This window comes from Molothrus ater, chromosome 4, assembly GCF_012460135.2.
Source record: "Molothrus ater isolate BHLD 08-10-18 breed brown headed cowbird chromosome 4, BPBGC_Mater_1.1, whole genome shotgun sequence".
Taxonomy (NCBI): domain Eukaryota; kingdom Metazoa; phylum Chordata; class Aves; order Passeriformes; family Icteridae; genus Molothrus; species Molothrus ater.
In genome coordinates this window covers 69,750,545-69,763,197 of record NC_050481.2, presented here as the reverse complement: position 1 = coordinate 69,763,197, position 12,653 = coordinate 69,750,545, and the positions used below count along the sequence as shown (strand labels likewise).

Genomic DNA, 12,653 nt, shown 5'->3' with positions numbered 1-12,653 from the left:
GCCTGTAAGTCAAAGCTTAGAATTAAGCACAGGATTTGATCTGAGACCTTGGAAAAGTCTTCCAAACTTAAGTACTAGAAGCAAGAATATGGATTTATAGTTTAAAGCAGAAACATGGTGAGTTAAAAAGAGGAAAGTTTCGAGTTTTAGAATTTAAGATATAGAAAAAAATAAAAGTAGTTACAAAGGTGAGCAAGAAGTTTTAGAATACAGTACTGCAGGTTTATGTATCATAACATAATTAGCTAAGAAAGCTGTTTTTGACTTAACCCTTAAATATTTAGTTTTACAGACTTATGCTTACTCTGTAGCATAAGTCCATAAAACTAAATACTTAAGGGTTAAGTCAAAAACATAAATATCCTATTAACAGTGTTTTATTAATCAATAAATCCTTAAGAGGTCTTATAACTAGACCATGCAGTAAAGATGTGAGCCAAGCTCACCCTTCCTGTCTATGTAGAAGATAAGAAAAATAAATCACATGATCTAAAAAACTCAAAAATCCCATCTCTAACTCATTCAGAATTCCTTCAAAAATCCCCATAAATGGAAGAACAGAAAACTAACTGTGAAACTGAATTCACCCACTCTGGTGGATTCCTTCTAAATAATGGAGAGGGTGGAAGGGCTGGTATCAACCTGGGACACAGAGGTGGGAGAAGAGCCGGTGCTTTTTATCAGATGTGGGGAGGGACGTGAATGTGCTGGGTTGGGACAGCTGAAGGAGCATCTTGCTGGATGATCCTTGTGTCCTGTCTCTGGCAGGTCTATAACCTGACTCAGGAGTTCTTCCAACGAGGTAAACCAGTCAATGCTGAGAGCCAGAACAGCGTGGGCGTTTTCACGCGGGACGTCGTGCGCAAACGCGTCAAGGCCGACCCGGATGACACGGAGGCCGTCAAGAGGCTGAAACTGGCCATGATCCAGCAGTACCTGAAGGTAGGCGTGCACATCATTGGGGTGTTTTGTTTTTGGAGCAAACAAATCCTGAACCTCAGGGCACCTGGCTGAGCCCTACCCAGCCCTGGAAATTGCTTTCTGTGCTCGTTTGTAGTTTGTGTTTCTGTTGACAACTTTCCCTCTCAACTCAGATCCAAAGACAGTGGGCTGCAAGGAATAATGCCTTTATTTTTTTTTTTTTCTTACCTTAAAACCCCAGTTGTCTTAATAGAAGAGGCTTTCCTAGGCCTTGTTAAATTTTCTGGTGTGATTTAGGTTTTTTTTTTTGCCACCTGAAGCTACTCTATTGTCAGGTTCTTTTAGTAATGTTTTATCTTGTGACTTACACCTGCACTCACTGATCCTGCCTGAGTGTTTTTTACCTCTCAGAGACCAGAAGAAATGTAATTTTGATGCTAGTAATTTGCTGAAGAAATCCCCCGAAAGCATTTTGAAGGTAAAGCAATAAAATCCAAGATAGGCTGTATAAAACCAGCTTTCCACATGGCTTCCATAGTTCTTTTTATCTCCTCGGTGCCTTGGCTAAATGAGTTCTCTGTGGGATGAGGACTTAATGCTGCATCAAGCACTCCATGAGTAGAGTGTATCAGTCATTTTAATTTCAATTAGGATGACTTAAAAGCTTCTGAAATGAGGCAGGGGAGGCAAGCAGCACTTTGTCATGAGTTCACTCTTTTCAGATGGGAAGCTAAACCAAAGAGGAATAAAGACCTAAAGTCTCACAGGAGATTTGAGATAAAGCTGAGGTTTGAACCCTGGTGTCCTGAGCCTGATACCTCATCATCCTCACCCAAAACCTCTTCTCACAGGGTGTCCCCACAGCTGCCATGTAAAGCTCAGTTATTTATTGTGTTACCCAAATAGCAGCATTGGGTTAAGTCATTGGATACAGCTCTGGGTTTCCTGGTGGTTTTTCCTCTGCTTGCTCCAGGCTGCCACAGTCAGAGCTGTTTCTGCAAGTCTTGCAAATCCCTTCTCATGCAAATAACTGAGAAAAACAAAGCTTCTCATACTTTAGACTATCAGATGGCAGAGTGGGGATTAACCTGTCTTGGTAGTTGCTTGTTTTCCCCCCCCTGGCATTTTGCCTCCATGGTTGAAAGAATCAAACAGCCACCAGTATTTAACTTCATAGTGAGGAGTGTCCTGTTGGAGCATCCAGGCAGGGTGAGGATCCATGGGTTTTGTGTTGTGTCACCCTGGGGGAGGGAGGTCTGGGAAGTGCTTGGGTAGGGTGGAACTACAGCACAGTCCAAAGATGGGTCTTCACTCAGTCTCCACTGGAGTCACCAGGCAGTGACCAGGACAGGGAAGGCACCTGTTGGTCCCTGAGGCACAGGAGCAGCCTGGGAGCTGCTGGTACAACCCTGACTTGTTGGCTTTGTCCCAGCACAGGTTCCTGCCCTGCACCAGGGTGCTCCACAGCAAGAAGGTCTAGGCTTTTCAGGCTTCCAAGCACAGTCACTAAAGTGTGGAAAGGTCTGGAAAACAGGTCAAAGTTTGAGGCAAGGAATTGTAATATTCCTTAAATTGCTTAGAGAATTACAGTGTGCGAGCAATTGTGACTCTGGTGATGTGAAGATTTTAAGATCACTGTGTCCCGTGCATCAGGATTATCATTAGAAGCTTATCACAAGACAGGCCAAACATCCTGCCTTTGTTCCAGGGATTGTTGGGAGCTACAGCTATGCTTAATACTCCTACAAACATTAACCAACAGGTTAATGGATCTAAAGCTTTGGTAATCACATCAAACACACGTGGCTCACATCTTGGCATTTCCCTTTTCCGTCTCCTTCAGTTCCTCCTGTGCTGGGTCCTCTCACCTCTGGCAGATTGTTAGCTGGCTGATTGCTGACTGTTTGACAGCATGCTGAAAGCTGCAGACAGCACAAAGAGCTGCCAGAAGTTTTTTGTGGCTCCTCGTGGGAACATTTATTAGCGTTGGAATGAGCATCTGATTAACGCGGCTCCAGGTTCTGCTGTAGGAGTACCAGGCAGCAGATCCTGGCCACTGCAGAGGGTTTTAAAGGATAGAAACCAGAACTTTAACCCAGAATTGTGCAGAAGTAAAGACATAATGGAATTTTAGATTCACAGAAGGATTTGGGTTGGAGGGGACCTTAAAGACCATCTAGTTCCATCCTCTGCCATGGGCAGGGCACCTTCCACTATTCCAGGTTGCTCCAGGTCCCATCCAGCCTGCCTTGAAAACACTTCCAGGGCTGTGGCAGTCACAGCTTCTCTGGGCACCCTGTGCCAGGTCCTCACCACCCTCACAAGGAAGAATTTATTCCTCCTATCTAATTTAAGTTGACCATCAGTTTAAAGCCATAATTTTTTCTCCTGTCACTCCATGGCCTTGTCCAAAGTCCCTCTCCAGCTCTTTTGTAGCACCTTTAGGTACTGAAAGGTGTCAGGAGGTCTTGCCAGAGCTTTCTCTTCTCCACGCTGAACAGCCCCATCTCTCAATTTTTCTTCAGATCAGAGGGGCTCCAGCCCTCTGGTCTCTGAACTCTGGACAATGCAACTCCAACTCTTTACCATGACAAAATGGTTTCTTTGGTTTCAAGAAAGGCTAAGGAGTGATATTTGTCAGACCCTATGGCCAGGCACTTCTTTACTAGCAAAACTAACCTGGTTTCAGAGTGTAATTCTGTGCTTTCATGAGTGGAATTCAGTCATCTCATGCAGCTCCTCTGTGCCCTTGCAGAGCTGTGCTGTGGCTAAAGGAGTTGCTCTGTGGCAACGTTGCTTTTGTGTTGCTTTTCCTTAGGTAGAGAGTTGTGAGAGCAGCTCCCACAGCATGGATGAAGTGTCGCTGAGTGAATTTGGGGAATGGACCGAAATCCCCGGGGCTCATCACGTCATTCCTTGTGGTTTCATTAAAATCGTGGAGATCCTGGCGCGCTCCATTCCCAAGTCTGTCATTCAGCTCCGCAAGCCGGTCAAGTGCATCCACTGGAACCAGTCGGTCAGCCAGGAGATTGAGAGGGTGGCTGACCACAACAGTGACCTCCCCGAGGAGAACAAGGGCTCCAATGTCTTCGTAGAGTGCGAGGACTGTGAGTTCATCCCAGCTGACCACGTCATTGTGACTGTGTCCCTGGGAGTCTTGAAGAAGCGCCACGAGAGCCTGTTCCATCCCCGCCTGCCTGAGGAGAAGGTGATGGCCATTGAGAAACTGGGGATCAATACCACTGACAAGATCTTCCTGGAGTTTGAAGAGCCTTTCTGGAGCTCTGAGTGCAACAGCATCCAGTTTGTCTGGGAAGACGAGGCGGAGAGCGAGAGCTTGACTTACCCTGAGGAGCTGTGGTACAAGAAGATCTGCAGCTTTGATGTGCTGTACCCACCCGAGAGGTATGGCCACGTCCTCAGTGGCTGGATCTGTGGAGAAGAGGCTTTGATTATGGAGAAGTGTGATGATGAAACTGTGGCAGAAACCTGCACCGAAATGCTACGTAAATTTACAGGTCAGGCGTGCTCTGGTGGGAGAGGGAGCATGGGGCTGGGGAATCACATAACCACGAGGAAGGAAATGCTTTAAAGTCATTTTTAGTTCTTTGGCATTTTGTGTCCCTTTGAATGTGCGTGTGCTTCCAGCATAGCTCCTGCTTGGGTGTGCCTGAGAGCTATTTATACAGAGGGGCTGATAAACCGGCTCAGGAAGTGATGGGCAGAAGTGCTGGAGGATTCCACATCCTCTGCTTTGTTGAATCACAAATAACTCTTCAGCAGCTGAAGCTGTTGGGCTCTGAGGGCTGATCTCAGCTGTGGAGAGCAGCACGGCCCCTTCAGAAACTGAACCTGTTTAGATCAGCTGAGGTGTGGTTGAATCACACCCCTGACTTCCATTCAGTATCAGATCGATGGAAATAATCTCCAAGACCTAAATTTCAAAAAATTCATTGATCTTGAGAGTTCCCATTTTCTGGGTGCATCACTGAAACCTTCCTGGACTTCACAGGTTTCATGTTCTGTGATCACACATCACTTTAAGGGCAGCAGTTGAGGCAAATCTTAGGTGTATTACACTGACAAAATCCAAATAAAATCACTTAAAGGAATAACACTTGGATGCTGGGCTTTAGCTTGTCCACAGTCACTTTCTCTAAAGGTCACACACCTTCCCAGGAAAAGGGATTTCTTTATCTGAGAGTCTTTGACATGCTCTGATGGGAGACACTGTGCAAGTGCAGGTGTAAGGTACTAACACTGAAAGAAATAGTGGTGGACTTAACAGCAGTTTTGAAATAAGAGTTTTGAATTGATAGAGAATTGCTAGCACTTATAAGAGGAGCATCCTCCAAGATTAGATGCAGTTTATGCTATTTTAGAGATGGCTCCTGTGATTAAGTGATTTATATCTTCCTGCTAGCTGGTGTTAGCCCAGTCTCAGCACTCAGGGGGTTTCCAAACTTACCTCTTGTCCATGGAGCTCCAGCTAACTGGAGAAATTTGCCTTCACAAGTGCAGCTTTCCCCTTCCCTTACTGACCATTTGCTACCAACAACATGGAGATCCAGAGAGTCACAGAATCACAGAATATCCTGAGTTGGAAGGGACCCATCAGGATCATCATGTCCAGCTGCTGGCCCTGCACAGGACACTCCAACAATCCCTTTGTGCCTCAGAGCATTGTCCAAATGCTTCTTGAGCCCAGTCAGGCTTGGTGCTGTGACCATTCCTTGGGGAGCCTGTTCCAGCACCTCTGGGTGAAGAACCCTTTTCCTGAAAGGACCCTGGAATCTGAGGATTTCCTGCATAACTGACTACAGCCCAAAGAGGTTTTACCACTCTCTGCAGGAGCTGTAGGGTAGAGACTCTGGGTTGAAAAGCCCAGATTCAGTGCCCAAGCCTGCACCCTTGTTTCAGCTGTGCCTCCTGAGCTGGTGGTGTTCAGGGGTGTTGGGTGTCCCCATGTCACATCAGTCCCCATGTGCCATCTTTCCCCTGACCCCAGCAGGGAACTGCTGCTCTACCCAGGCTTAGCAGGAGGCTCTTCTCTCACAGGCCAAGTTGTTGTAGTCCTGAATGTACAAACAACCTTGTTTGTTGCAGCTTTTCTTGCTTAAGGCCTATTAAAATTAAAAAAAAAAAAAATTCCAAACCCCACTTCAATTCATGAGTGGGAATTTGGCTGTTTGGGTCTGTTGTAGTTTGGCATGTGCGAGTTTGCTCTCCCTCTTCCTTCTTGGGCTTTTTCACAGTGACTGTTTACGTGTGTTGGATGTTCCTCTCCTCCCAGCAGGGAAATATGAGGCTCTGGGCCCTGGGTCTGTGCTGCAGTTGCTCTTCCAGCTGATGCTGCACCTGGTCACTGTCCATCAGGCTCTTCCACACAGCTAATCCCAGGTTAGCTCTCCTTGGAGAATTCCAGACTGGATTTACCAGGCCCTTGCCCTGCAATGAGCATTTTGTGCATCAGCTGAGAAGTGGCCTTGCAGCTGCTCAAAACCGTGAGAGGAAAACCTGTTCTTGGAGCACCCGTTACCCAACATGATGTGTTCCACTTTCTGCCCCCAATGCCTTTGTTGGTAGAAAACCTTTTCACTTTTCATTCTCTTGCAGGATTCCCTGGCTAAGGGAGCTGGATTTATCCCGTTTTCCTTGCTCCTGTTTTCCCCAGAGGTTCCCAGAAGGAGCAATACCTCAGGGCTGATCTGGGCCAGGTGCCAGGCTGGCTGAAATAACAGAAGTGTGCTCAGCTCTCTGTGCACCTCCCTTCTTCCCTTGATCTGTTCCAGGGGGAGTGTGAGAGGGACTTAGACCAGCAGCCCATGATACACCTATGGCCACCTCTGAGCACGGCTGCACTCCCCTGGTCCAATTAGCACCACCAAACCCACCTCTGAAAGCCTTTCCCACCACTCAAGCTCACACAGGTCAGCTAACCAAGGTAGGAAACTGGTCCTGCCAGGATCCTCACCTCTGTGGAAAGCCTGGATCTTCCATAGGGCAGCTCAGATCTTCCACACCTCACCTGGTGCTCTGTGACATCTTCTGAAGCAGCTTTTCTCTATTGAGTAGAGAGGGAGCCTTATATTCAGTAATGAAGCAGATACTTTGAGCCTTTTAATGTTCCCTTTGCCTTTCACGCGCTGGGGATGAAATGCCCCATGCTTTTATTCTTCTGAGAAAGAATTCATGCATTACCAGGTAGGTTCCCATCTTTCACTGTGTTTTCCCAGTCTGTTGCTCATGGTGGCCTTTTCTTTGCCTTCAGAGTATGTTATACCAGTTTTAAGTGAAATCCATTCTTTTAGGTTCATACTGAGAATCTCTTTGAGAACTGACCTTCAATTTTCCTCTCAGCTCGGTGTTGGGGATTATCTGGCTTTGCTGTGAAAAGCTCTGAGGATTGTTCTAACCTAAGAACCACCAGCAATTACTGCTTTTCACAACTGGATGGTGAAAAGCAGTGTCCTCCAAATCTGATTAAATAGAATACCTCTGAGCAATTAGGAGCCTTGCTCTGCCTTCTTTGTTGGATAAGCTCCCAGAGTAGGAAGCCAGAGGCTCCCTGCTGAAGGGATCACTGGAGCCTGGCAGGCTGCAACTGGAGATGCCCTGAGTTTTCCTCCAGGAGGGGAACAGATCTGTTTTGGGTTCTGCATCACATCTCCCAGTCCCATGTGGGTGTCTGGGGTAGCCACTCCGGTGGTTGTAGTCACTGGTATGGGGGCAGTACCACAGATCTCCCTTGGTGGAGTCTTACATCCTGCTCTCAGGTAGGCAAATAAATTGAGGTGCCTTAATTTAGATTGGTAAGTTGATTGTATGGTAATTCAGCCAGCCCCATAACCAGTAAACCTCTGTATCCACAGGTCCCAGGAGCTGAAGAAAAATGGGATTGTGTGAGGCACAGGGAGTTGTCTTGCATAGCTTCAAAAGTGGAAATCTGTGGCATGAAGATATGTACCTTCCTGTTTTAGTGAAGGCCAACATCCTTTCTTTAGCCATTTAATCTCTTTGGATGGTGGAAATGGAGAAGTTTCCACATCTGTGTTGTTACTTTTATCTGTAGACAAAGGCTGTTTACCCTGTTTAAAAGCAGAATGAGAAAGTCCAGTGAAGGACGTTCCTTGAAGGACTGTGGCTCTCAGTCTTTGCAGTTTCTGTCTTCAAACAACTGCTCAGAATCAGAGCTTGTGCCATGTGGTCCTGTCTGACCTTCAACCAAAGCCCCCTCTGGGTCTCCTGATTTTCCTCTTAAAAACAGCTGCTTGCATTAAAAGGTGCAGAATTGCAGAATTGCAGGGCCACAGTTGCTGCACAGTGGACACTTGGGTCTTGCTAATGTGGCCTGATGTGCTGGAGACCTTGGAAGGAGCTCATGTGGATGGATGTGGATATGGAAACATGCCCCAGCTTTGGAAGAGGCACCACTAGGCCACTGCAGAGACTCTTTTTACTTGAAAACTCTTCATGTGCTGTTTTTGTGCAGTGCAGTGCAGTGGGATGGGTGGCTGCCTTGGCCCTGCTTGGGGAGTGTTCTCTGACAGCTTCCATGGTGTGTTCTCCTGGGCTTTGCCACAGCCCTCAAAAATAAAACATGATAGCTTATTTCCTTGACACATCTGAGAGCTCCCAGATCTCAGACTCCCTTGGGCTTTCCACTTCCAGGCATTTCTGCTTTGAAGAGTCTTGCAGGAACATATTTTAGAGGCCTTTGTTATGCAAAGCCATTACTCCTGAAACAACATTGCTTTGTAGGATGTGTTTTGTTTGTGGGATATATTTATTTGCTAGTCTGGGCCATATTTTGATCTGGGGCCTGGTTTTAAAGTGTTCACAGAGTACTCTGGGCAAGCCATCCTCTGCTTTGTTCCAGCCCCTTATTCCATAGCTCTGGCTGACAGGATACTCCTGAAAGCAGAAGCTGAACCAGGACCTGCTCTTGATTTTAGGGAATTGAAGGCACAGCTAAATAATAGCTTATGAGAGCTAAATGATGCAGTGCCCAACCAGGGTTTACATTTGGGTGTCTCCTTCTAAACTGGGATGAAGAAAGTGGGGGGAATTTGGGTTGCCTCATGGCAGGCTGAACATCTTGAGTTGTCACAGAGTCAGGGTCTGAAGCAGGCAAAGGATGTGAATATCTCAAAACTCCTACTTTTTGTGCTGACTATCTTCTGGAATCACAGAATTACTTGAGCTGGAAAAGCTCTTCAAGATCAGTGATCCCAACCATTCCCCCAGCACTGCCAAGGCCACCACTGTCACATGTCCCCAGGTGCCACATCCACATGGCTTTTAAACCCCTCCAGGGGTGGTGACTCCAACACTGTCCTGGGCAGCTCTGGCCGGGCTGGACAACCCTTTCCATGAAGAATCATAGAATGGTTTGGGTTGGAAGGGACCTTTATGATCATCCAGTTCCAGTCCCCTTGCTGTGGAAGGTTTAGACTCAGCCCAAGGTTCAGGTAGCTAAACCTTGCCTGGGTATGTGATGTTGCCTCAAGGGTGGATCTTGGCTCCTGCAGAGGGAATTTCTCTTCACTGGAATTCTCCATGTCCCTCTGTTCCTCTCCTGCCATGCCAGATACCATCACGGAACTCCAACAAAAGCAGTGGCACTGAGATGGTCCAAAACCAGCCCAGCAAGAGATCTCCCAAGTGTGACTCTCCCTGCTTGTACCTGAGGCTCTTGTGCCACCAGCTGGTGGCTGCAGTCCTGGATCTCATGTTCTCCAAAGTCCTTGGGGTGGGGACAGTGGCTGATGATGACCCTGTTGTGGGTGCATTCTTCACCTCTAGGTCCTACATCCTCTTAGCAGTGGAAATCCTACAGCAATCTAGAAATCCTGCTTCCAGCCTCAAAAGCCTTCTTGCCATGCCTTGTGCATTAAATAAAGAGTCTCCTGGATTTTAGCTTCATTTGGGGGGAAACTGTTATGGGAAGCTGTTGGAATGAGTTAATCCAGGTTTTGAGAACTTCCTGACAGGTTTTTCAATGTCCCCGCATAAAGAAGATTTGCCTTCTTTCCTCTTTGGAGGCACTCCTCTCTCACAAGGCTACCTAAACATCCAATTCAGACTGGGCACTCTGATGCCTAAATTTTGGTGAGATCAATCACATGCTTGATTACCACCAGGCTCCCCACTGCAAATGTGACCAGAAGATGCTTTGTATTTCCAAACCAGGCTGTGTCCAAGGTTTCCTGAAGCTCCCCAGTGTTTTAGGAATCTAAACATTTTAATGCTCCTTTCCAAAACAAATCACAGAATCATTTAAGGAGGAGAAAACCTCCAAGGTCATGAAGTCTGACCTGTGATCTATTCCTCACCTTATCAAGCAGGCCAGGCCACTTAGTGCCTCATCCAGCTGTTCCTTGGACACCTCCAGGGGTGGGGACTCCCCCAACACCCTGGAAAATGGAAAAGCTGAGATGAAAAGGGAGGCAATTTCTGTTACATAGAGTTAAAACTCCATAATGAAAGGGACATCTGGTGTGGGGGCTCTGCTAGGCTGGATGTTGAATAAATAAGATGGAATCCCTGGCACCCACACCTTGCTCAGGCACTGCCCTCTTCCCCTCTTGGACACAGTCTGACTTTTTGCCTTCCCCTTTCCACCCAGGGAATCCAAACATTCCGAAACCTCGCCGGATCCTGCGGTCCTCCTGGGGCAGCAATCCCCACTTCCGTGGATCCTACTCCTACACCCAGGTTGGGTCTAGTGGGGCCGACGTGGAGAAACTGGCGAAACCACTGCCTTATGCTGAGAGCTCCAAATCTCCTGTGAGTATGGCCCAGATGGGGCCTGGGGCAGTAAAACTGATGGGACACTGGGCAGCAGCTTTTTGGGGAGGGAGGTTGGAAGGGAAAACCCATGATTTGGCCTCCAGTAGTGTGTTTCCCCACTCTATTTTTTTTTTGTACAAAAGATGTGTGTAGGATTTTACCTCTGTAACGTTTGGAATGCCAACGTCTCAGGGATTCCCTCATCTCTACCTGAATTTATCAAGAGCTGCTCATGTGTGTGACTTTTGGAATTGTGATATTGTCCTTTAGTGACCATCAGCCCTATTGTCCAGTTCAGAATTCCTCAGGGAAGCACATGCTAGTTTGTTTCAAGGATTATTATTATGATTATGACCCTGCTAATGTCTAGGTCTGAATGTGTCAGGGGTTCATATTAGGAAATCTTTCTGTGCTGGCAGTGCAGGCTGAGGGAGGCCCAGTCCTTGGCAGGGGATGATGAGTTTTCTCCCCAGGCACTGCCTTGGCTTTCTGAATTTAGCGAGGAGAGCTGGAGCACACATGGAGGTGGTTACACAGCTCAGGATCACATTAAGCCAAACTCACCCCATCACTCAGGGTTATGTGTCCAAATCCAAAGGCTGATGAAAATGCAGCCTTCAAGCAGCTGCCCAGTCCATTTCCTCCACCAGAGCTTGGCCCCAGCAGAAATAATTGTATTCAGTGCAGAAATCTACTTAAGAAGACCCAGCAGGAGCTTTAGGAATTTTTCTGTGTGGTTCCCAGGGAAATCCTCCCAGAAATTCCTGCCTCAAATCCGAGTTGCAGTTCTAGCAAGCACCTCACTATTGGTATAAGAGATAAAATGCTGTGGGTTTTGAGACATGGCTGTTATTCTTCTGAAGTTGCTGTCCAGAAGAAAAATTCCCTTAATGCCTAAAAGTCTGCAGTGTGATTTAGGGGAGCAAAGGGAGGAGATGGTACCGAGCAGGTGCTCTGTGCCTCCTGCAGGTTGGTGGAGGTTTTTGGAACTGGCATCTTGTGGGGGTTTTGAGAACCAGCCCTCCAAAATAGATGAAAACCCCTGGCAGTGTCCCTGGCCAGGCTGGAGAGGCTTGGAGCAATTTGGGATAGAGGAAGGTGTCCCTGCCATGACAAGGGGGTGGCACTGGATGATCTTGGAGGTCCCTCCCAACCCAAACCATCCTGTGTGGGAGGGCACAGAAAGTTTGTCTCCGGTGATGCTCCCCAGTGACGTGTGCTGATGTGTGTCCCCTGTGCTGTGCCCTGCAGCCCATGCAGGTGATGTTCTCAGGGGAGGCCACTCACAGGAAGTATTACTCCACCACCCACGGGGCTGTGCTCTCGGGGCAGAGGGAGGCTGCTCGGCTCATCGAGATGTACCAGGACCTGCTGCAGTGCCCAGCCTGAGGGAGCCCTGCCTGACCACCACCAACACCACCTCCCACATCCTCCTGCAGCTCTGTGGAGGGGTTCTCTTTTATTTCAGTTCGCAGTAGAACAGCCTTTTATCTTTTCTATTAAAAAAAAATTAAAAAATAAAAAGCTCTAATTGTTAAAAAATGTTAGCCATCAATAGCTTCATTTCCATGTGCTGTATTGTTAACAGGGAAGGGTGCTCCTTTTGGTCTGGTAAACTGTTTCTCTGTCATTTTAATTCTAATTTTACTTTTGGTGCCTATCATGTTCCTTTTGTTTCTTTTTTCTTTCTGTATTGTAAGTGCCTTCTATACTAAAATAAATGTTGTAATAAAAAGACTGGGTGCTGTGGTACTTCCTGGACACTTCACTTGGTAACTTCCAACTCTTTTATTCAACATTACAAAAATAGGATTTTTTTTTTCCTCTTCCTATAAAATTTGGAATAGGAGGAAACCAGGTTGAAAATAGGTCAGAAACACATTACACAAATGGTGTTTGTATAATAATGTATCCAAACTGGAGATTTCCCCTGCCAGCAA

General features: G+C 47.0%; 1 protein-coding gene across 1 annotated transcript in view; it reads left to right on the top strand.

Annotated features, from left to right (window-relative positions):
- The window catches only part of SMOX (spermine oxidase), a 52,240-nt gene extending 39,789 nt beyond the window's left edge, over nucleotides 1–12,451 (top strand). Inside the window, exons 4-7 of the mRNA XM_036382316.2 lie at nucleotides 769–942; nucleotides 3,740–4,439; nucleotides 10,550–10,710; nucleotides 11,965–12,451. Coding sequence (XP_036238209.1) covers nucleotides 769–942; nucleotides 3,740–4,439; nucleotides 10,550–10,710; nucleotides 11,965–12,102 — 1,173 coding nt within the window. The 3' untranslated portion in view covers nucleotides 12,103–12,451. The remainder of the gene's footprint in view (nucleotides 1–768; nucleotides 943–3,739; nucleotides 4,440–10,549; nucleotides 10,711–11,964) is intronic.
- The last annotated feature ends 202 nt before the right edge of the window (nucleotides 12,452–12,653 follow it).